At 37.1% G+C, this 24,624-nt stretch overlaps 1 protein-coding gene across 2 annotated transcripts in view; it reads left to right on the top strand.

Moving 5' to 3' along the window:
- Positions 1-24,624, top strand: part of RAPH1 (Ras association (RalGDS/AF-6) and pleckstrin homology domains 1) — a 95,373-nt gene that overhangs the window by 62,977 nt on the left and 7,772 nt on the right. For both annotated transcript variants that reach the window (XM_075153411.1, XM_075153412.1), the window contains 8 exons: positions 8,767-8,844; positions 10,199-10,358; positions 14,011-14,132; positions 15,869-15,934; positions 17,336-17,479; positions 18,682-18,792; positions 22,489-22,587; positions 23,250-23,370. In XM_075153411.1, the coding sequence (XP_075009512.1) occupies positions 8,767-8,844; positions 10,199-10,358; positions 14,011-14,132; positions 15,869-15,934; positions 17,336-17,479; positions 18,682-18,792; positions 22,489-22,587; positions 23,250-23,370 (901 nt within the window). The remainder of the gene's footprint in view (positions 1-8,766; positions 8,845-10,198; positions 10,359-14,010; positions 14,133-15,868; positions 15,935-17,335; positions 17,480-18,681; positions 18,793-22,488; positions 22,588-23,249; positions 23,371-24,624) is intronic.

Genomic DNA, 24,624 nt, shown 5'->3' with positions numbered 1-24,624 from the left:
ATGTGTTATTGTTCACACTGTGTTCAAACCCTTTTTTTTGAAAACAAAAAGAAGCGAAAGCATATCAGTGAAGTAGGTTATTGAATATTGAAAATAAAGCAATGTATCTTTAACGTCAAATCTGCAAGCTTGTTTCCCTATAGGATTGGAATTAAGCCATCAAATGAATACTGAAAACTAAGCTTATGGCTGTGAAATATAGAGCATGTGGAAATAATTTTGAGAGAGTATTCAGGGCTCAAACATATCCCAGTTTAGGACATGAAAATAGGAAATATAAATGTAATATGCTGGATTTTGCAGTTACCATTTCTTCTACCATTCTGATGCATGTGAAGCTGAAACTACATTCAGGAAGCCAGATGATGGTGATTTAATGATGTAATGCTTCAGATATGTATGTCAGCATCTGGAGAAAAGGAATCATGTTGTGCCTTCCCTTCCCAAATATCTAGTATTTCATTCTTCTTTTCTTATTGACGTGAAAGGCAAATACTCTTCTTATGAATGTTGATTCCCCTGGTTTGTAGATTTTGGTTACTACACACTGTAATCCCTTCAGACCTTTGAATAAATCAGTTGTGAAGTAGGCTTCATGCATCTTGGGTCAATCTGATTCAGATGTCCTCATTCTTGAATGAAGCATCTGTCTGAGATTTTTTTTAATTCAGTTTAAAAATACAGCAATTGATTTCTAATCTGCAAAGGATGTAAGTGTGATCTGAAAGCTCCAGCCTCCTACAGCCAGTTTTTGGTGAAGTTGTGATGGCCACACCTGGAAACCACAAGAAGGATGTAGGTGGATAGTAGCAGAGTTTTGTGCAATGCTGAAAATTATGATATAAATTTTTTATTCAACAAGCTGCTTTGTACTAATCCACTGTGATTATTGTGATGTTCCTGTGTAGTTTTAATGTCACCTTTGTCTTGGAATGAATTATAATAAGCTGTTATGGATACATTGCTAGACAAACAGCCTATGTTCTCAAATTTGTGTTTCTACTCCGTTCAGTATATCAGTCGAGCTATTTGTACAGCTAAAACTCCTTACCAGTCAGTCCTAGTGCCTCATCTGTTATGTTGTAGTCTTACGTTGAAGTCTTCTTTCCACTCTCAAACTTCCTTACCGTGGTTTCTAAGGCCTATTCTCCCTTCTGGTTTTGGTCTTTTTTTTTTTGTTTTCCCCCTCCCTCTTCCCTTTCTTGCTTTTTCCTGGTCCCAGATCTAGTACCTTTTCTTCTATAATTATTTGTCTTAGGTAGCCCCAGTGAGAAGTTGTTAAAAGACAGGTCCTATTCAGAGGCAAGCAGGAAGATAATCCAGCGCAGATGGATGCTTCAAGGGATAAAGAGCCAGTGAAATTCCTTGCAAATGCAGTCTGGTTGTTTTCTTCATCACTACTAGCTTTGTCAAATCTGGTTTGAGTATTCTTTCAGGGGGACAGCAGAATGTATGTCCCTGCTGAATAAGATTCTATTCTGCCATACCTTGAAGCATACCTTTGCCAAGTAACTAGCGATAGGACAAGAGGAAATGGCCTCAAGTTGCGCCAAGGGAGGTTTAGATTGAACATTAGGAAAAATTTCTTTACTGAAAGAGTGGTCAGGCCTTGGCACAGGCTGCCCAGGGAAGTGGTGGAGTCACCATCCCTGGAGGTATTTAAAAGACGTGTAGATGAGGCCCTTAGGGACATGGTGTAGTGGGCATGGTGGTGTTGGGTTGACGGTTGGACACGATGATCTTAGAGGTCTTTTCCAACCTGTATGATTCTATGATTCTATACCTTCAAAATGGCATCAAGTCTGGTTGGAGGGCATTAACCAGTGGGGCACCCCAGAGATCAATACTGGGTCCAATACTTTTTAACATCTTCATTAATGATCTGGATAGTGGGGCAAACACTAACCCTAATTTCTGGCTCAGACTAAGTCCCCCACCTCTGGCCCACACCAAAAACTACTCCTCAGCCCTGATCTCTTTGCTCCAGCTTGCCTTTGGCTGCCCAGTTCCAGCACCACTCCAATGTCCCCTCTAGGTACACTCTTTCGCCTCAGCCTTAACCCTATAGACAAGCTAACCCTCATAGACAAGCTGTTGATGTATGGGCTGGATAAGCAGACGGTGAGGTGGACTGAAAACTGGCTAAATGGCCAGACCCAGAGGGTGGTGATCAGTGGCACCAAGTCTAGTTGGAGGGCAGTAACTAGCAGTGTACTCAGGGGTCAATACTGGGTCCAGTCCTATTGAACATCTTCATTACTGATCTGGATGATGGGGCAGAGTATGCCCTCAGCAAGTTTGCTGATGACACCAAACTGAGAGGAGTGACTGTGATGCCAGAGGGTCGAGCTGCCATCCAGAGGGACCTCGAACAGGCTGGAGAAATGGGCTGACAGGAAGCTCGCAAAGTTCAACAGAGGGAACTGTGAAGTTCTGCACCTGGGGAAGAAAAACCCTGTGCACCAGTCCATGCTGGGGACCACCCAGCTGGAAAGCAGCTCGGCAGAAAAAGACTTGTGGGTCCTGATGGACACCAAGTTGACCATGAGCCAGCAATGTGCCCTTGTGGCAGAGGCGGCTAACAGTATCTCGGGCTGCACTGGGAGGAGTGTTGCCAGCAGGTGGGTGGAGGTGATCCTTCCCCTCTACTCAGCACTGGTGAGGCCACACCTGGAGTAGTGTGTCCAGTTCTGGGCTCCCCAGTACAAGAGAGATGCAGAGCTACTGAAAAGAGTCCAGCAAAGGGCCACGAAGATGATGAAGGGACTGGAGCATCTCTCCTGTGAGGAGAGGCTGAGAGAGCAGGGACTGTTCAGCCTGGCAAAGAGAAGGCTTGAGGGGATCTCATCAATGAAGGGAGGGTATAAAGAACATAGGACGGAGCCAGGCTCTTTTCAGTGGTGCCCAGTGACAGGACCAGAGGTGATGGGCACAAACTGAAACACAGGAGGCTCTGTCTGAACATCAAGAAACACTTTTTTTACAGTGAGGGTGACTGAGCACTGCCACAGGTTGCCCAGAGATGTTGTGGAGTCTCCATTCTTGGAGATACTCTGAAGCCATCTGGACACGGGCACCTGGCTCTAGGTGGCTCTGCTTGGGCACAGGAGTTGGGCAAGATGATCTCAGTCATTCTGTGAAAATTGGGAAAAACAGGTTTCCTAGAGGTAGGGACATCCACATTTTTTGATATTGACAAACTTAACTTTTGCTTTTTCTCATCCTTTGAGGTAGCTGAGGTACTCGTTTTGCATACTCTCTTCCTCAACTTGAGTTTGAGGTAGACGCTAGCGTGGCAGTTTTCTTCCCAACCAGATGATATTACAACCAAATAAAATTCTGATCTTGTTAAAGTTGCGCAGTGGTTCTCTAATAAAAAGTAGCACTGCCAGGTTTGTCTGTGAAAATTTCTTTGCATCACACTTCTAGCATTAACACTTTGCCAAATAGTGTATGTTGTTGTAGTATGGTCCAAGATCATTGGGGAGAGTGTGAAAAGCTTAAGTACTGGGTAATTTTGATCAAGCACAAGGGAGGTTCTGGAGAGATTCATAGATGCCATTATGCATTCAAGTTCATAAGCAACTGCCATCTATCTTTTGGCCTTCTTTCTTTGCCCTAATAGACTGTGGAGCCAGTGTGACTTTGAGATGCATTTAAAACATAACTGCTGCTTTCCAATTTCCATTCATCTTCTTTGTTGGCTTCTAATAGCAAAAAGTTTGTGAATGGTGCCCAGAAGTAGAACAAAGGAAAAGTTTGGCACTACTGCAGTGTAAGTGTCATTGTAATATTTAAACTTTTCAGGTGAATAATTCTCAGACAGAACCCCCAAAACACTACTGCTTTACATGCATTTCCATATTTATTAACGTAATACAATATGGTGACAATAAGTCAGGAATGTGCCAGGGGTATAGAAAACTATATTAAGTTGGGAAGGAAGAAGGAGGAAATGTGGGATGAGTCTACCTTAGGGAGGATGGACCCCTCACCAGGAAAATGGCTGCTGTACACTCACATTTAGTGAGCTTTGAAAGAGAGTAATGTCTTGTTTCCCTTTCTGCTTTACTCAGATATAGGTTATTCTGGGTTATTTTGAGAAGAAATGCAATAAAACATATGTTTTGAGAATGGTCACAAGCTACTACTGTAAACACAAGTTCACTGTTTATAAGTGGGCTGTGCCACCATTGCCACACATTGTTTTTTAGGGTAGGGGTGTTCTGCCTGTCCTGAGTTTGTTGAGAAATACAGAAGAACTGCTCTTAATATTCACTCATTTGGCTTTCCCCTTCCAGTGCTGATCACATACACACTTGTTCTAGTGTTCCTTTTTTTTTTTTTAATATAATAAATGAAAACAACCAACAGAAAACACCACATTAATGTGATTAATATTCTGACAATAAACAATAAATGTTTAATAAAGATGTCTTGAAGTTCTGGGGAATTAGGTACAAATTGAGATGTTAAAATGGTGTTCTTGGGCAACAGGAACCTCTGTTTCAATAAAAACCCTGCAGGAAGGAGAGTCCTTGCAAAACTGGTGATTGTCTTTCTACCTTTCTACCTAGACTGTAGCTGGGAAAATAAACAGTGGATACCTGCTTCTAGTCCTTCAGAAGTCAATGCTACTTGTGTATTTTGTTATCTTCTTATCTACATTCAAAGAAAGACTTAAGAGAAAAATTTCAATATTAAACATAAAAGACATTTCTTCTTTTATGCATCTTGTGATCTGTGTATCTATCCTGCTAACTTAAGTGAAATGTGGATTTTGTTACTTACCTCTTATCATTTAATTACTAGCTTTTCTAAATACTGTAACCTTTCTTAAGTGATTTTTTTTCTCCCTTTTTTTCCATTCTGCCTGTGATCTCTGTAAAAGGGATCAGTTAATGACACTTTAAAAATGTACAATGAAACAAAAAATAAAACCCTAACCTAAAAATGTGAGGCATAAAGTCATTTGAGCAAGGTCAGCTCTGTCATAGCACACATCTTGCATATTTAATGTTAAAACACAGCTAGAATATCTTTAACTGCACATTTAACTGGAAGCTGGGGTAGGAGACTGTGATTGTCGTTATATTAAGGAAATCTTAACTTTAGATTTTTGGGGTTATTCTTTCCAATATTCTAGTATAGGCTAAAATTACTGAAAACTGAATTCTGATTAAAAAAACACAAAGAAAAAGTCATTAATTTAAGACCATTGCATTGCAGAGCTGTACTGCTTCAATTTTAGTTCACGATATGTTAGGATATTTTGGATGTTAACATATTTTGGAATATGTTAACATAAGTATGTTGCCAAGCATTCTTTAAATCAGGTGTGATGTTTTCCATAACCAAAAGTAATCTCAGCTCAAAGCTTTAAAATACAAGTATAACTATACTCCTGAAGTTGTCCCCTTAAAGCAGTGATGTGTACTGCTACTAAAAGAGAATCTCCTTTTCCTGTCAGAGGTGGAAATGACACTCCTTTGTGTTTTGCGTTTTTACGCAGTGGGTATATGTATGTTTCTCCTTTATGCTTTTCCATAGCATGTATGTACCCATAAAGGCAGTCTTATCAAGGAGTGGATTCTGCTGAATCTTTCTGCTGCGTTAATTTTCGACCAGATCAGCTCCCTGACTGAATTGTCTGTGTGGCCACGGCAGCACTATGACTGCTATAACTGAGAAGTAATGCTGTGCAAGGGAGGCAGGTGTATCAGCCATTTCAGGGATTTACATTGGTATATGTCACTTGTGAAACATGACCTACGCAGCAGACCTGCCATTTATGTGCATAATTCTTTGGCAGCTTAACTCGCATCACACTTACTAGAAGGATTTACTAGCAAAGGAGAAATAAATACTTGAGTTAAATATGATTGGACTGTATGTCCTGGCCTTGTCAGTTTGTGGTGTTGAGTAGTTTACAGTTGCAGTCAGGTATTTTTGCCACCTGTCATCTTTCTCCGCGTGCAATGAAAAATATTGTTAGTTTACTACAAGTGGATGGATTGCAGATGCTTCCTCCCATTGAGGAGTTGTCTTGGTTCCATGTACAGGGGAGGAGAGAGCCTGTGTTTGTGTTTGAGTGCAGTTTTGGGGAGAGGATGTGGGTGGCTGGTTTCTTGGGCCATTAGGGGAGAAATAGAATAAATAGTTGTGAGTTTTGAAGAATTCTGTAGTTATTAAATCATTTCATTAAGTAAACAAAATAGATAGTTTCTGCTCCTGCTCCAGTGAAACATCGTTTGTCACATCAGCAATAATGCAACAGTGGCCTGAGCACTAACTATAAAGCAAAATTTGAATAACTTAAAATCCTTGACTACTATGTGCTTTCAGAAATTTCTGATTCTTGCTTCCTTTTCCTCTGTGCATTTCCAGTAAGTAGATTCAGACCTTTTTATAATTTGTTGCTGGTTGAAACCAGTTCTTGTTTTTATAATCATAATTCTGGGTTTTTGTTTAAATTTAAACTGACTTTTTTAAACTCTAGTAAAGTGTAAGAAATCGTGGTCTTTGGACCCACATTAAAATTGACTGGGAAATGAAAAGTAATTGTTAGGTGTTAAAATAGTAAATCCTCGAAATCTTTTTTTGGTCTACATATTTATTTATTTTTAAAAGCATTTTAGGGAATGATGGATTATAAACTTTGAGATTGACAAAGATATTTTAGCTGTGTTGGCGCAGGTATATGAGAGGCCCCCAGCTGATTCCCTGTTGCTTGCTCGCTTGTTGCTGCCTGTGTGCTGTGGCTGTAAAGTGCTCCTGCTGGGGTTTGCTATCGATAGTTGCATTGCCCAGGTGTACAGTGAAATGGGGTGGAAAATTGTGCTGCTTGACTTTAGTGAAGAGCAAAACCAAATGTGCTGTCAACCTTTGTACAGCAGTAAAGGTTTATGGTTGGGTTAATGAGCAGCTTTTTTAAACCAGAAATTACAGTTTCTCCAAACGTATGATAAAATTAAAAAAGTCTTTTGCTCTTGCCGATTTCATAATGCAGAGGTGCACAGCATCACTTCTAGAAACTTACAAGTATTTAAAGCCTTGGTTTTTAGTAATAATTTATTTCTACAGATGGAAGTGGTTAATGCTAAGGAAGAGGAAGAATATTTTAGAATTCTAGGTGTGTTTTACATTTAAGTGATTCTAGGTAGCATGACACTGTGTGTGTGTTTGTTTGTTTTTAATAGAACGCTAATCTGATTTAACCTTTCTAAGCTCTATGACAACCATCATTAAGGTGAATAAAAAGCCATAGTTCCCTGTAGACTAATAAAAACCTATGTTCCTAGGTAACTGAGTTCCCAGATAATGTTTCAAGCTCACATTATTTGTGCTCGTGTCAACTTACTGGTTCATTTTATTGAAAAGAATTATGTTTCTCACAAGGCAGCCTATTGTCCTGTCTAGCTGATGTTTTTTGCGATGCATAGTATGGTCACAGGTGTGAGGGAGCAAAAGCTGTTAAGTAATTGAGTACAATAAGTAGCATAGGGAATACCCTTTAGCAGTTGATAGGAATATTAGTAATTCACTGAGAAGTGGAAAACTTAGACTCTATGGATTTCAGGATAGCTAAATCTTGACTTTTACAAGAAAAGCAACCATGTAAACAATGGTAAAGAAACCATCAATTACATTCATACCAGAAAGCAATGCAGAACTAAATGCTTATGGCATGCTGAGTGTTGTTGTGATGGGCTGTGCTACTTTTCATCTGAGAAAAATCTTAATTTTTCTTTTCTAAGGAGATTGAATATTTTGGAGGGGATTTGTTTGTTTGTTTACTTAATATGTTTGTTTATTGTTCCAGAGATTCTTAAATAATTATGATTCTTTTAGGTATTAGCCACAGTGAACATCCACAATTTAAGATTTCTAAAATCTGAAACCTGCATATGGCATCTTAAAAAGAGTCGTTGCTCGTTTAGCTGTGTATTTCAAATCCACTTTCAACAGAAATATCAATAATCTCCAGAAATTAAAAAACAGTATTGCTAGTCTTACAATATACAGATTTCTTTAGCATCAGCAGATAGAATAGATTTAATTATCTGAATTTTTAATGCATTTCCAGTTGTAAAAAAAAAAATTTACTTAGACGAGCATCAAAGAAAAGAATGCTTGTTTGCTTTGTGTGTCTTAAAATATTTAAAGCGAGGAGAGATACAGCCTGGATTTAGTAAAGATAAAGGGAGTGTTTAAGCGACTTACTTATTTCAAATGGATTTAATACTTTAAAATCTTCCAAACCAATGCACATAGTGTGGAATCCTATTTTAGGATTTGTTTTCTGTACTTTCTGTGTGCTGTTAAATTCTGATGTTTCAGTGTGCTATTTATGTCTTCTGTTGAGTGTACTCAATTGTACACTCTTGTTGAATATGTTGTGTCCAAATCTATGACTGTAGATACATGATATGCTAAAATATTTGGTAGCAATGCACAAGGCTACTTAAAATATGGAGGAACAGAGAAATGCCAAATGTGTCTATACAAAATATATACCTCCAGTATATCTCCATTCTTTTGGAGATAATGGCAGTTGTATTTCTAAATGTTAGATAAATATATAGTAACACTTTTTGTCTTAAAAATTAATAGTCTTCATCATCACTAAGAAATAGTTGAGGATTTATAGGTGGGTAAATCAGCATTTCAGTTCATGTTTTAAAGCATGGTAGCCTCAAAATTAAATCCACTAAAACCGGACTGAAGTGTGTGTTAACTGGTATTCTGTGTGTTGTGTCCCCTTAGGAGGAACAGGCTGCTAAACTCAAAGCTGAGAAGATTAGGGTAGCATTAGAGAAGATTAAAGAGGCACAAGTGAAAAAGGTAAGTTATTTATACTGGTTTATAAGATACTTATTCACCAGGAAAATGCAGGCAAAATTTTTCTCATTTGTGTTTATTACCCTTAAATTGCCTTAAATGAAATAGGAACACTCTAGTGTTCTGATCTTGAATCATAATGTACTTTCTCATCTAGACTAGACCTAATCAAGAAAATCCTAGCATATGGAATAACATTATATTTTTCTTAAGGAATAGCTTATTTTGCAGCTAATGCACATTGAGAAGACTTTGCCAGCTTCCACCCAGAGCTGAAATGAAGGTCCAGCCTCCTGAGATTGTCTTTGTATATTAAGTAGTCACACATTCAAAAATTGGGTCTGTTTTCTTTACAGACCCCTTCCCATTATGCATAGCAGGATTTTCCCGTGGTAAATGGAATACAAGCATTCCAGACTACAGACAGGGGTTACCAAGTGGAGAAAGACTACTGACATTACTTGATGCACTATCAAAGAATATAAAGTGTTCCTTTGAAATTTAGCATTCTTATTTTACATTTGGAGTTTTTCAGTAGCTTAAAATGCCTTTTACAATTAGTGTGTATATATCAAAAGCTGAAAAACTGTCCTGGCTCGAAGATAGGAATGAACAAGCCAACCAGTGTATTACAACTAGGACATTTTAACTTTTCCAGCTGAACAAGGTGTAAAAAAGGAAGCATAATGATTGGCAAGAAGAATCTATTGTCTTAAGTTTTTTGATTGGTTAAAAAAAATGGCTGCATTTTTCTTTCTGGATGCTGACCTCTTTAAAGTGCCTATGAAAAGCCATTCTGTTTTAAAAGCAGATTTCTTTCACACTAATGCTTCATACTCCCCAGAAAAAGATGATTTAGTGTAGGTATATTGTTTACATGATCAGCATTTTTAGAAAATATGAAGGAAGCAGGCAGAAAGCTGGAATTGCAAATCTAAAAAATTCTGATTCTATATAAGGTTGTGCAGAACTCTATATCTGTGTTTGTTCCACCTAGATATGTGAGACAAATCGTCAAAAAGACATTTTATTAATCAGAACAGGACACTGGCAGTAGGGATTCTTTTTCCTCCTTAACACACAACTAAAGTACATTGTCATTGTATTGGGAAGACCTTTATATTTCCTCTCCTATACTGAAGGAGAACAGTGTCTTGTTAAATGTCTGTGATACAAATATCTAACCATCATTTATGGCTTTTTACATTTTGAGGGAGTTTTTTGAGTGAACTTAATATTTTATGCTATTTTAACAAAATCTTAGAAAAAGAAACAAGATCTTAAAAACCATGTTTTTATTTGAAATGTGGGAAAGTAATCCTTCTTCTTGTTTTCCTAATTTTCTGCTTAATAATAGTTGGTGATTAGAGTCCATATGTCCGATGATAGCTCAAAAACAATGATGGTGGATGAGAGGCAGACAGTGAGACAAGTATTAGACAATCTGATGGACAAATCGCATTGCGGTTACAGTTTAGACTGGTCATTGGTGGAAACCATCTCTGAATTGCAAATGGGTAAGTAATAATTATAAACATTTATAATTCTTATCTATTGATGTAATACTTGTCTATATCTATGTCCTCCAAATGATTTAAATTCTTGTCTTCATAATGTCCATCATCCCGTTCATTCATGTAGTAAATGTTCATTCATGTAGTAAAGCTTATGAATGACATTGTTTCAGAATGATCTGGAAATGTTTTCTTCTTTCATATTAAAATCATGTCTAAATTCTAAGGTGTGATATAGGAATTTTACTAATGTCTAGTTACTGAGCCTCTTGATTTTGATGTGTTCCTCACAGAAGAAAGAGGTAAGGGATAAAAATCTTACTGTGCATCTTCCTCTGTGTAAATAATATTTTGTACTGATCCTAATAGCTCTTACTACAAAAAGCTGTCTACATTTTTTTCTGTTAAATATTTTAATGCAATTGGCAATATGGCTCTAAGGGCAGTTAAAGCTCCTTTACGCTGCATTACACATACCACAATGTAAGTTGTTCTTTTAGCCAAAGGATATAGCATCTGAATGGAAGAGAAGGGGGAAAATGATAGAAAAACAGTGTTATTAATCCCCATTATCAGAGAAGAATTACATCAGAGCTGTTAAGCACCTTACCCACTCACTAAAGAAAAGCCCAGAACTGAACCCAAATATCTTTATTTCAAATTAAAATGCAAGTTAATATTTCCTCTCTCTTTTGGTGAAATCTTTTCTATTTCAGGCAGTGTAGCATGTTAACTTTGCTTATTGTTAGACAAAAAAGGCCATTGTAGGGTGACAAGGTATCCGTTGAATCTGGTACCTTTCATGTGAAAAATAACATGTTACTAGGCTCAAAACCTTAAAATTTTAATAAATGAAATCTTAGAAGTTGCCCAATTTTGAAACCAAAAAGAATTTGCACAAGTCTTAGGTAAATCCAAATTAGGTATATAAAAATAAAATGTGTAATTCTGTAACATTTTACCAATGAGAATAGTACGAATAAATAACCTTACTAGTTCTGCAATGTTTCTGTCACTGAAAAATCTCTGATTGTGTAGGTAGCAGGATTCTGAACTCAAGGCTCAACAAGAGGTCTTTCCCATCCTAGATTTGCTCTCATAAGACACTTCCATTCACTGTGCAGCCTGAAAAGAATAAAGGAAGAAAATACTGGAAAAAATATTCTCCACTTCTGTTAGAAACAAAGAGCTAGGCTGCAGGCAGAAAGATAAACTGATATTTATCCAAATTAACAGTGTGACTGAATTAATTTTCTTTTGAAATGAAACTGGGTTAACAAATCTCTCTTGTTCGATGTTTTGCAAATGTATGCATGCCCTACTGTATGGGCTCAGTGACATACTGGGAATGACAGAATTTGACTGCTGTATTGAAAGAGTTTCAAGCTAAAGAACAACATCTATTATAATTACAGAGTTTTAAATTCAGACTACAACATGATAAACCTAAGAGAGATGCAAGAGGGTAGAATTCAGTTTCCTCTTTTGTTTTTCAGTTTGGCTTTCTTGGATCCTTGGTGGGGCAGCTGTTAAGTAGTTTTTCATAGATTTCACATACATGTTTTTTTAAAAGACAATCCAAAATGCAGCCTATTTGACTCATATGTTTTATACTGGAACTTGAAAAACAGATGAAAAAATGATTACAACAAAGCCCTCATCCTATGTATTATTGTGTTTTGGATTGGTTCATCTTTTGAAACATTTTTTCAGTCAATGTCTATGTAAGAGGAAGGAACTCCTTTATTAAAATGTTTTCCTTTAGCGAGAGACAGAAGACCTATGTACCTTTGCAGTGTATTTTTCCATGTTGTCTTGTCAGTTGATTGCTCAATAATTGTGTGGTTCAATAAAATGCAGTGAAAGCTTTAAGCTAACAAACTTAGAGAGAAGCTAACAAACAGGAGAAAGACATGAGGCCTGTGGAGTTCCTGATTGTCTGCATTTTATGTGATCTGCTTCAAATGTGTGTGGTTAACTAGTTTTTGAGGAGTCTGATTTAGGTACGTGTACTTGAAGTAGAAGGCCACCTGTTACTATCTAATGGTTTAACCAGGAGCTTTATATGTTCTTTCAGAAGAACTCAGTGATACTATTACCAGCATGCAGAATGAAATGCTTTGCCCAGTTTTACCCTGCCAGTTTGTAACAAACAACTCTGGAAAGTTTCTTTTTCCTGGGACAAAGGCTGTTTTCATTTTTTCATTTAGAGCAGAGTATGTGTTTGAGTTCAGTTATTGTTATTGTAATAACAGCTGATATGTTTTGAAAGCTATCCAGTTTCACTAATGAGGCTGCAGTGAGATTTAAGCTTTTGTATCACAGCCCTCTGATTTTTTTTTTGTTTTGTTCTTCTGTTAGGTAACACCTTTTTTACTTTCTTGGAAGACAGTATTGCTGTGTTGCTGATAGAGCTTGATGGAAGTTGTGAGTTGTAACTCGAAAGCTTTTTAGAAAGATCTCACTGAGACCTCAGTAATGTTGTGTTGTCATCTCAAACCTTAATTCATTCCCTACAGATGACATTTTGTTGCATTCACTCTGCTTAGTATTCTTAATTACCAAAGATGCTGAGATGTCATCTATCATCTCCGTCTTCATTAGTGATAGCTCCTAGGTCTGGATGTGATCAGTGCCATATATCCTCTGTAAAAATGTGGTGTAATTGATTTTTGTGGAAAAAAACATATTCTGCTTTCAGATGCAATTGAAATGTCAAGCAAGTCCCAAAGGATTCTGAAATAAATAATTTGCTGAAATGCCACTGTTGTGTGGCCTATGTGAAGAGGGAACAAATTGCAGAAAGCAAGATTCTACTTCAGTGTCTTAGAAAGGAGGAGAAAATTGGTCTAGTGGTTTCCCAAAGATGTATTCTTCCTTATTTATTTTAGAATAAGGGTTTTCAGATATTTCTCTACCATTTCAGTAGATTTTCATCTTTTTTCTTCCTCTCTTCTTTTTTGCCTATTTTCAGTGCTAGTGATAACTATTTCAACAGAGAGTCAAAGCTCAGAGTTCTCAGAAGCCATTGCTGATAGAGCATTTATTCAGCAAGATAGATTGTAAGAAATAAACAGTGTCAGTTTTCAGACTTCTTCTATAATACCCCCACTAACCATGGGTATTCTGCGTTTTGGAAGCATTTTGTTTTCCCTCTGATCATTGTCTATTACTTTTTTTGATACTTTATGAGTGAGATAGTGATTGGGGATCTAGAAACAAATTTTGTGCTGAAAAAGCTGCCTAATAAATTCCTCCAGGGATTGTGTGGACCAGAGTATATATAAATGTGATTGCCTTCTTATTTGTGCTCATAACATTTGAAATGTTATCATTTGAGTCTGCTGTGTTCATGTGGGATTATAGGCTTTGTCAGGTAAAAAAATAAAAACACTTCATATATTGATGGAACTATAAGCCTGAAGAGATGGAAGTGAGAGTGTTGAGTGAGTGTATGTGTAAAGTTAAACCAGGCACATCTGAAAGTTGACTAAGTTCTTTTAGTTTCTTAGTGTAAACGTTTTCCCCATTTTAGTAGACCTTGAACTCTATTTTGTCTATGTATATGCCTTGTCTCCCAAATATGACTACAGAGCAGTTTCTGTCACAAAATGTGACAGATTCAAATGTATTTGCTCTCTTGTTATTGCTGTAGAAAGGATCTTTGAAGATCATGAAAATTTAGTTGAGAATCTTCTGAACTGGACAAGAGATAGTCAAAACAAACTAATGTTCGTGGAACGTATAGAGAAATACGCACTTTTCAAGAATCCCCAGGTAAGCCTGAGATTCATGTTGAATGCCTGTGTGCATGCACGCATGCATGCCTGATTGCAGTTTCTTACTTTTTTTGGTAGCATTCATTTCCATACTTTTATTTTGGTATTTGTGTATGTATTAAAATGCCAGGCAACTTTACATTTCAGCACAGAATACATCCACATTGTGGTTGGCACAAAATCAAGTCCCTAGCAGAAAACCATGAGCTGAAGCAATCTATTTGCTAATGTGTTTGTGGGTAATTTTAATGGAGATGAAGGCAAGCAGTTTCATGGCATTTAGACCAATACTTAGTGCTGTTCAAATATGTAAATACGCGAGAAAGGTGTTGATAGATATTGCTAATAGCAATGCCTCTCCACTTTGCATTCTTACTGGCAATAAGGGGAAGAGAAAATCTAAGAGAATAGCTACTCCATGGCAAGTGAAGAGAAGAAAGCACGTGTTCCTCCCTGTGGAAGCGGGACCTGCCTCTATTCACCTGTGTTTCCTGTTCCCTGGCTAGGAAACCAAAGGCCCCTCTCAAATGGCCTCAAAGGCCTCTCTCTTCTCAAACAGTAGCTACAGATTTGATATCCAGCAGCAGTTCAGTATTCTAAGGGAGTGGAGGAAAGGAAACAGAAAGTGGCTCTTTGAAGAATTTGAATTGAAAAGAACTGGATATAATCATAGAATCATAGAATCATTAAGGTTGGAAAAGACCTCTAAGATCATCGTGTCCAACCGTCACTTGATCTTAACTCTTACCTAATGCATTCCCTTTGGGGTCATAGATTCTTTTTATATCTGTATGGCATCTATGTGGTAATTTCTTGGATTTAAACCGAGTATCAGTTTTGCATGCTCATCCTTTGAGACACCGTCAGTGTACTTGATTATTTTTTTTTTAAGCAAGAATTGAAAACCAGGTCTTACTCAAGTGCTTTGCGATGAAGCAGCAAAACTCTCAATTCTTTTTAAAAGCATTTAATTGATACGTTTACTACTATACATATGATAGACACTGTCAGCAAGGATGAGGTACTGCATAAAACCAATATTTCTCCTTGCTTTAAAATACTGAACTGGCTAAAGTTTGTGAATATTATTTTTTTCCAGTATAAGAGCTAGGGATTAGGAAGAGGAAGATTTTCATTGTCCCAGTCCTTTTTAAGCTGAAGAAGAGTACAAAACTTCTTCTTAAATAAGATACAGTACCTATGCATAGTTAGTTTCCTTTTAAGAAGACAAGGAGTATTTTGTAATTCTTCATGAAAAATAAATATTTTTATTTGGCAAAACTGTCAGGGCAAGGTGGGAAGAAGTACATTGCTTCTGTGTGTGCTTCTTTAAACACATAAATAATGGCATATGTAACAGGTTTAAAGATCTCTGGTTTTTTAAATATTTTTATTATGGGATTTTCAAGTTCATGGTATTTTTATTTCTGCATGCATTGTACCAGGCAGCTGTTTGTTTTGTGGAAAGCCAGGACAATGTTGTTTGAGGCTGTTACTTAAGATAAAAGAATGGATTGATTGATATTTCTGGAAAAGGCGGTTGTAACTTAGTTCCATGTATTATTTAGCAGTCTGACAGATAGATTCAATTGAACTACAAAGTTTTGTTCAATTAAGGTATTGTTCTTAGATAATAGCTGTTTTTTTATTACTGCTGCAGAAAGGTAAACGAGAAATGTTATTTGGCTTGATTTCAGAATGCCTATAGAAATATTAAGCTTTATCTTGTTACAGAACTATCTTCTGGGGAAGAAAGAAACTTCTGAGATGGCGGACAGAAATAAAGAGGTGCTGCTAGAGGTAAGACTGCCAAAACAAAAAGGGCGTAGCAGTCATTTCAGAGTTTGAAGCTAAACTCTAAAAGGTGGTGATTGAAATTGATGGATGGAGCTGAATGTAATTCTGGAACAAATGTGAATGGAATGTGTTACATTTGAGATAAATGGTTATTTTGATGTTACCCTGTTTCAGATATGATCAGTTAATAAAAACATGTCTTTATTTTGTTACCTGTAACTGTGGCTAAAAACAGTCAAAATTCGCAGAACTGTCACCTGGTTTTTTGACCTGTGGTGGTAGAGATTTTTTTACTAGTACTTTCCAGATGGTTATTCTCTACAAAATTCTATAGCATTGGTTCAGTGACTGGTTTATGTTAATATTTCAAATTTTGTTAGTAAGCAAAGCAGTTAAAAACTGTTTCAGTTACCTTTTAAAATAAACAATCAAATATTAAATTTAAAAAATGAGTGACAGAAAAGGAAGTCAATTAATATCAAACACATTAAATAGTTTACAGAACTAAGGACAACAAAAAAAAATGTGTGAAGCAAATAAAGTACAGTTAACAGTAAACATAGCCTCCATAAGCTGAAAACTGAATGGTTTTGTGACATTTTTGCAGACATACTCATGCTGAAGTGTCATAGCTTCTACTTGATTTCCAGAATAATGATTATGATTTCAGTAGTTACACAAAAGTAAATATTTTCGGTATTTAATTTTGGATTACACTTAATACAATTTAACTTATAAGTAGCATATGCATGCCCTTAGTATATTATTAATATGGGTTTTAGTAAGTGGTCATGTGAATACTGTGGATCAAAAAGATGCTTGAAGCCATGAGAGGGTTGTAATTCTGTCTAATTCTTTCTGTCTTCTAGGATTACTCATAAATCTCTGTGCTGCATATTAATCTGGAGTGTATTTAAAGCATTTGTTTTCCTCTGTTAGCTCTTTATAAATATAACCTTAACAGAAGTTGTTGTGTTGGCAGTTAGTAGCAAGAAAGTACTTAGGGAATGAATTATAGCTGTATCGGATGGATATGTAATTAGGTTTTGTGTATGCTTAGACTTATGAGGCTACATCTATAAGGTGACCTCGTGACTTTAAAGCCAGTAAAGCCATTGGGGGATCTATTACTGATAAGAAAATCTTTACAGTAGCTGCTAATATTTTTGTTGTCATTCTTGCGCTGAGAAAATGCTAAGATCCCCTATTGTGTTTGTCTGAATTACCTTATAGCTTCTACAGTTAATCTCTAATTCATATTACTGCATGAAAAAAAGAGCCGCCCCTGTTATGTGTGCATTCCTGAGATAAAGAATTTCAGAATTTCAGTCATTAAAAACAAACCACTGCATGCTGTATGTTCTGTTTCCTTCGCTCTTCCCAAACCGCTGTGTTTATCGGCAGGAATGTTTCTGTGGAAGTTCTGTAACCGTGCCAGAGATTGAAGGAGTTTTGTGGCTGAAAGAGGATGGTAAGAAGTCTTGGAAGAAACGTTACTTTCTTCTTCGAGCTTCTGGAATCTACTATGTCCCTAAAGGGAAGGCAAAGGTATGCTATTTTAAAGCAATTTCCCTGAACTGTTTATTACTGGTAAATCATGCACATAAGAGTCAGCCTTAAATTTTGGCTTAGCTGTGCCTTGCCTAGTGCCACATCCCTTAATTAAAAGTGCAGCTTTATCATGGAAATATCGTGTGAATTACTGTGGCAGCACTTGATGTGAAGGATGTAACCCCAAACTCAAAAATACAAGACAACAAGAGTCTGCTTTTTGAGTGAGCTCAGAGTTAGGTGTTCAGAAACGCTTGAGGAAAAATGATTGGTAGAGTTAAAAGGCTGTCTTTTCTCAAGCAGAATTCAGATGAAGGACTAAATTGCACTGCAAATGCCAATCATAAAATATCAGACCGACTCCACAATCAGTCTGTATTGGTTTTAGTTAGTTCATATAAATGGGATTCTTTTCGGAATTTGTGCTATGTTTTTTGAAACTGGTAAATATAATACCATTTCTCCAGTGTCACTTACTGCTGTTCTGTGTGTATCAATAATGAAAAGTAAATAGAAAGCTGCTACAAATGCATTATAGCTTCAAGGCTGAACTACTGTGGGTTCAAGTTGTCCATGAATCCATCAGTCTTGACAGCACCAACTGATCTCCAGAAGAGGAAGTCCACCTCCCACACAGCTGGCAATGAAGAGGAAATCTCTGTCAGCGCATCAGCTCCCTTTAGAGCTGAATACATCTCAGATGTTCTTTCCACAGCCTTTTGCTTCGTTAAAACAATCTATACGCAAGATAGCCTGTTGAAATTCTGTGCCCTACAATCACTGCCAAACATCATTACAGTTATACTCATGGTCACACTGGAATTTGGACACCTTGATTATTATCAAGATTAAATGTAACCAGCAGCTGTTAAAAAGTTCCTGGTCAACGATACCAACTCTGATAAACATTAGTAGTCCGGTATAAAATGTTGTCAAAAGGCAAAATGCAGACAAAACACAAAAAAACAGATGGAATTTGGAAAAGGATATCCTGGTTAAAAATGAATGTCTGATGCAAGAGTTTATGCATGGCTGTATCTCCTTGTATTGGTAACCGTTTTCAAATCAGATTGAAACTAATATCAGACCTTAACTAGACCTTATATTAGTATTGGATCTTAACACTAGACTGATTTTTGTCAGTGCATGTGGTTTTCTTATAAAGATATTTTGTAAATTATTATTTTTGTATTTAATAGGTCTCGCGGGATCTCGTGTGCTTTCTACAGCTAGATCATGTCAATGTTTACTATGGACAGGACTATCGGAACAAATACAAAGCACCCACAGACTATTGTTTAGTGCTAAAGGTAACTTGTTAATTGTTTTAAAAATTCTCATACTGAAAAGAGCAATTAAAGAGCTTGAAACATTTCCACACTACTCTTAGTCCCTTATAATAACTACACTTCCTAATTGTGAGCAAGAGCTGATTAACACAATATTCATTTTGGGAGAGGTTATAATTTAGAATACACTTCCTATAGTAATATAACAATTGGAAAACTGCCCGTTGGTTTTCAGGGGAGATCTCTAAATTATTTTCCTTCTGCACACGAGAAATCTAAATTGCTGTAAGTTACAGTGACAATGAGAAAGCTATGTTTAACTGTGTTTTCTGTGGAGTTGTTGTAATGACCGTCCTTGACAGAAATACTGTAAGAAAAATGACAAAATGCCATGCAGGGAGTAGTGCAGAGGGAAGAAATGCCTATGAATCACTTTCTTCACCACCAAGCTGACAAATTTCCTCCTCCTGCCAGAAGATCTGTGTGGATTGCATGGTTGGGGAGGAAAAAAGATCATAGAGAGCAGCAGAAGAATGGCTTTATGGGATTCATCTAGCACTCTAGGTTTCTCTGACAGTGGACTTTCTTTATAAGCTGCTCAGGGAAAAATTAGAAGTGCAGGACAGTCTTGCAGAGATACTTCCACAGAATACTTTTTCAGCCTTTAGAAATTTAGGGAGCCAGGGAGTGGATCTTGGCTGTTCAATAGCCCTAGGTGCATTCTTACTCTTTGTGCCCTGTCTCTTTTGGCATTCCAAGAAACTTTTAGAATGCTGCAGCAGTTAGGTACACCTTGTATGCTCTTTTACTTGTTCTGAGCCATCAGTTGCTTTCCATTTCGTTTTCCTCTAGTTCTTGTACAGGAAGTGAACAGTTAGTGAACAATTGCTGCCTGTTCTCCATGCTCCTCATGACTTTGTAAACATTTTCATATTGTCGTGAATTGTCTTGCTTCTAGACTGATGAGTCCAAGTCTCGTTCATCATACTCTAAAACATAACACTAAACTCTCTTTGTCCCTTTGGCAACTCTATACCTTACAACAATTCAGGTTCACTGAGATAATACCCCTTTGAAACACTAACTTCAGGAAGTTGCCGTCTTCTCAGAGTGTAGGTCCAGAGTTGTGCAGAAATTGGTGTTAGAGAGTCAAGTCTACCCATATTGCCCAACCTAAGGGAAAGGGGATGCTGTAAAGGAAGAAGCTTATGAGTATAAAGGACAGGTAGAAAGAACAAGTAGAAAAAAATGTTATGAAAGCAGTGACCTGATCTTAAACTGTGAGATTAATAACTTGAGTACTTCAAGTTGTTTTACGTTGCATCAACTCATCTCGCAGTCTCCCACACAGTGTTCAAAATGGTGTCAGCTCCTGCAAGATAGCTAGCTACAAAGCTATTTTAAAACAGGTTTTCACAGTATGTTCATAGCAAGTAAAGTGTCTTCATGGATTTGAAAATGGTGCAAGTAACAAGAGATGGTTATAGTTGCACTTACAGTTTTCCTTTGACCTCTTACCTTCCCTGATTTGTAGCTCGTGTGGTGTTGCATATGTCTGTACATTGGAATGTTTTATGTGCCTGGAGTGTGTGGCTGCCTGTCCGCTGCGTGAAAAAAGGATTTCATCTTCCAGTAGACAGGGGAACATGCATTTGGGCCCACTGAGAGGTAGACACTGAATATCAAGTATAAGTCATGACATTAAGGGAGAAAGCATACAACTGAAAGTGGAAATATTTTCCATGTTCTTATAGGTCATTGGCACAGTTAATTGAATGCAATTAAAAGCAAAAGTGTCGGTATTTGTAGGTATTTATAAATTCCTTGAAGTAAATTGATTTCTTCTGCTTACATGTCACTTTCTGTCCACGTCGTTTGGACAGGTTAATAGTGCATTATTTTTTCAGACTTGTTGACCACACAGAGTAAACCAGACTAGTCTTATTTAAGTAGTTTTTTTTAAAAAGTATTGCCATTCTGAGCATAAATGAAGACATGAAAATGTTAAAGTCAAATTTTAATGTGTCTAAATTGTCCCTTACTGGCTTATTTAAGTAAATTAATGGAGTAGAGTTAGTCAGGTAACTTAGACAAAGTGAAGCTATGTTTTCAGTGTGGAACTGATGAATCACCAAGTTACTATATTAAGGAGGATTGAGTTCTGCCTTCCTCAATTCTTAAAATGTTACATCAGTGTGTTATGTTAGAACCAACGTATAGAAGCCATACTTTTTTTTTAATAGAAACTCAGTTTTGTGCCACAAAGATTCACTAAGCTGGGAAATATCTCCAAAACATGAACATGTTTTTGGAGAGGTGAATGGCAAATACAAATTCAAAGGCCGATTCTCACTGAAGTCCAGAATGGATTTGTCTTTACATGTTTGCTTCCATTGTTTATCTTGAACCTTACTGTGCAAGACAGGTGCTGTGCTATTGTTAAATATAACGTTTGTATGCTAGTATATAATATTAGCTCTTTGATCCTAAATGTTAGATTTCTGAGAGGTTCTTTTATTTCTATATAGCCAAATTTTTGAACAAGTCCAAGAAAAAGATGGCTTGTTAGTGAAGTAATTTTTTTGTGCTTCTATAGACTCTTCTTTGTTATACAACATGTATGTGAAAGAGGCTGGTAGTGAAAAATGAAAACAATTATCTAGTATCATAATGAAGTTAGTTATATATTCTGTTTATGGAGATAAACATGTTCATGTTCATTTTGAAATAGTTACGTTTGGAAGACAACAGGAGAAAATATTCTGAAAAGAGAGTAAAAGTTCTTTGATATATGTTTCAGATAGTCTTCAGTAAAACTTAAATACCTACAATCATCTAGCAAAATTCTGTGTCACTGAACTCTAAGCTAGTAGAGGAAACGATAAGAACTTGAGTATTCAGAGTTGCCCCAACAGCTGTGAGACATGTAACTTCTACAGCGTGGACAGGAAACAACTGAATAATCCATCCAGAATGATTTCCAGTGTCTGATTTTTGAAAAATATACATTTCTTTCTTGACTGCTGAATTGATAAATACAGCACTTTTTCTTTTTTATATATGCATGTGGGAGCAGCAAGTATTTTAGATGGTAGCCCTGTATCAGTAGGGTGGGGACCTTGAAAGCTCTACAAGGTGAAAAAGGAATTGTGCTTAACAGTGTGTCATTTGTGGAGTGTCTCACTCAAGCCATACAAAAGCAGAGAAGACCGGTGTGTTTGTTTTCCTCCAGTTTGTTTTGGTATGAGATGAAGGTGAAATATTAGTTGTCTCCCTCAGGTGGTGAGTTAGTCCATAGAGCAGCGAAAGGAGACAACTCTTTACTCTTTGTTGCTTGTGTTTAGGAAAGGTTTTTAAAAGCTGAGATTGTTCTGACCATTTGGCTTGAGTGTATAAAGATTTCTAAAGAGCTTTACAGGTACAGAAGACTCTGTTGGTAGGTAGAAGGTACAGCACTAAAATACTGAATGATTCACCCTTTTTTAGTGTTTCAAACCTGAAATCAGTGCACACTGGACACACTGCCAATCTGTGTGTTAAGCAATCCCCACTGCCACCTCCTGAAATACTCTCAAACATTTTTAAGTGGGCTCAAAATACAGACTGCTATTGAAGAGCTTCCAGCATTGTTTGTCTGTATAGACCTCAACAGATAAAAGGCTTTCCTTGCATTCCTAGCTATTAAAATATTGATGAGGATTAACAATTTTTCTGCAGCATCCTCAAATCCAGAAGAAATCCCAGTATATAAAGTATCTTTGCTGTGATGATGTAAGAACTCTACACCAATGGATCAATGGCATCCGCATTGCTAAGGTAACTTCCTCTAGGCAGTCTGGTTGTCATGAGTTGTTGTCATTATCTGTTTGAATCCACTTACAGTTACTTAGCAAAATACATGCGAAATTTAACTTCCCTCTGTTTAACTATTCTGAACGTGAACCGTACAATCTTCTTACATATTTCATTCCCTAGCAAAATTGTTAGGCTTTGTTGTTATGATAATTCAGTAATTGGGCCCTTTCTTCTTGTTTCTGCTGCACCTCTTTGTCACATGATGAAGTTCTAACTGATTTTAACCAGCTCCCTTACAGATTTTAAAAAGCCAGCTTATGGGAAAAGAAGAGAATTGAGAAAACAGAATTGTTTTCTAAGATCACCATGTTGGCTTAGTTTATTCATTGGCCCATTTCTTGCTTGACGCTGTCTCTTCAAGCATAAGTAAACTGTTTTTCTTTCTTTCAGCAGTTCACTAATAAAAAGGCAAAAGTTTGGGGGGAGGGAGTTGCCACTTTTGTTAAATAAAACAAAATGAAATTTGCACTGAATTAATGTTACCTGAGCTCCTTAACAAAGAGCCTGTTGTTTCCCTCGGGCGGGAAAAAAAGGTGGAATAGAGAAGCCAGAGGTGGAGCTCAACAGTCTGAAAAGGGTACACAGCCTATACAGTTGTTAAATTTGTTTGTCATTTTGCTTAGTATGGGAAGCAACTATACGTGAACTATCAGGAAGCATTGAAGAGAACAGAATCAGCGTATGATTGGACTTCCTTGTCTAGCTCCAGTATCAAGTCAGGCTCCAGCTCATCTAGTTTGCCAGGTAATAATATGATTTGTCTCATAATAGAAAGATTTAATTACCTTTTTTATCATCTGCTCTCTGAAGACCTCAGGAGAGACTATTGCAGGAAATGGACTGTTTCTCTTAAGTCTTTTATGCTATGTTTAGTCTAAAACATAGACTTTATGATTAATATATACATTAAAAAACATATAAAACCCTATTTTATTATATTACTGGCAGTGCTGTATGTATTTGGAACATATAGTACTTACTTGTACATCTCCAAAAAATAGTGTTTTTCTGATGATGAGAAGAGGAAACTTCCTTTCAAATTCCTGATGCCTCTATCTTCACCTATCTGAAAAAAGAAATCAAATCTATGTTTTAATGATGCATAGAAACTTGTGTATGTAGCTCTTAAACTGCTTTTGTTGACTGAAATATTTGAAATTGGAAAATGAGAAATAGTCCTTGCCCAAAGGCAAAGATCCAAACAATCTCTTTAGAGACAAACTTTGAAAATACTATTTCTGTTCCTGTGTCAAACTGTGTGTGCCTGCAGTAATATGCTCCTGTTTACCTCTCAGCAGGACTGGGATTGGTTTTTTGTAGCATATAACAGTTTAAAAATTGATGAATGGTTTATATATTCTCATTTCACTGTTCAAGCTGACTGACACTCTGCCAGGTTATTCTGAACCCTCAGGGGCAAGTTTCATTATTGAAAACGGTTTATTGTATGAAAGTGTTTTGTCCATCGCAGATACAGGTCAGGAAGTAATGCTACTGAAAGGTTCAGAAAGTAGCCTGTGAGAATAAGCTAAGCAAATGCAGCCTAACTGGGAAGGCACCATGTTTTTTCAACTGTGTGGAACAGCTTGCCAGGTGTAGTGGTAAATTCTTGGTTACTGACAATTTCTCCATCCAAGCTGGGTGTTTTTCTGATAAAGTTTCTCTTGTTGTGGGGAGCTGAGCCACAGCCCACCAGCCGTGCATGTTCTGCCAGACCTGCAGTCCAGCCTGTGCCTAGATGCTCTTTTTCCCCTGGACAGCTTGGGACTAAACAGAAGGCAGGTGCCAGGCCGGATAAATCAGTCTGGCAGTGGCTGTTGCTGTCTTTTCAAGATACCCTGTGGACCCAGAGCATCATCTGCGTTGCTAGTTGTAGAATGCGCATCATTCCTTCTCTTCCCTTGAGGAATGGAGCAGTCAGAAGCATACTGCTGCCTCGGCTAGCATAGTTTGCCTGTCCTCAGCCTATGTCCGATGTCTGTTTCTAAGGTTGTGCTG

Source organism: Calonectris borealis, chromosome 6 (assembly GCF_964195595.1).
Source record: "Calonectris borealis chromosome 6, bCalBor7.hap1.2, whole genome shotgun sequence".
Classification (NCBI taxonomy): domain Eukaryota; kingdom Metazoa; phylum Chordata; class Aves; order Procellariiformes; family Procellariidae; genus Calonectris; species Calonectris borealis.
The sequence above is the reverse complement of the archived record's forward strand: the minus strand, read 5'-3'. Positions and strand labels throughout refer to the sequence as shown.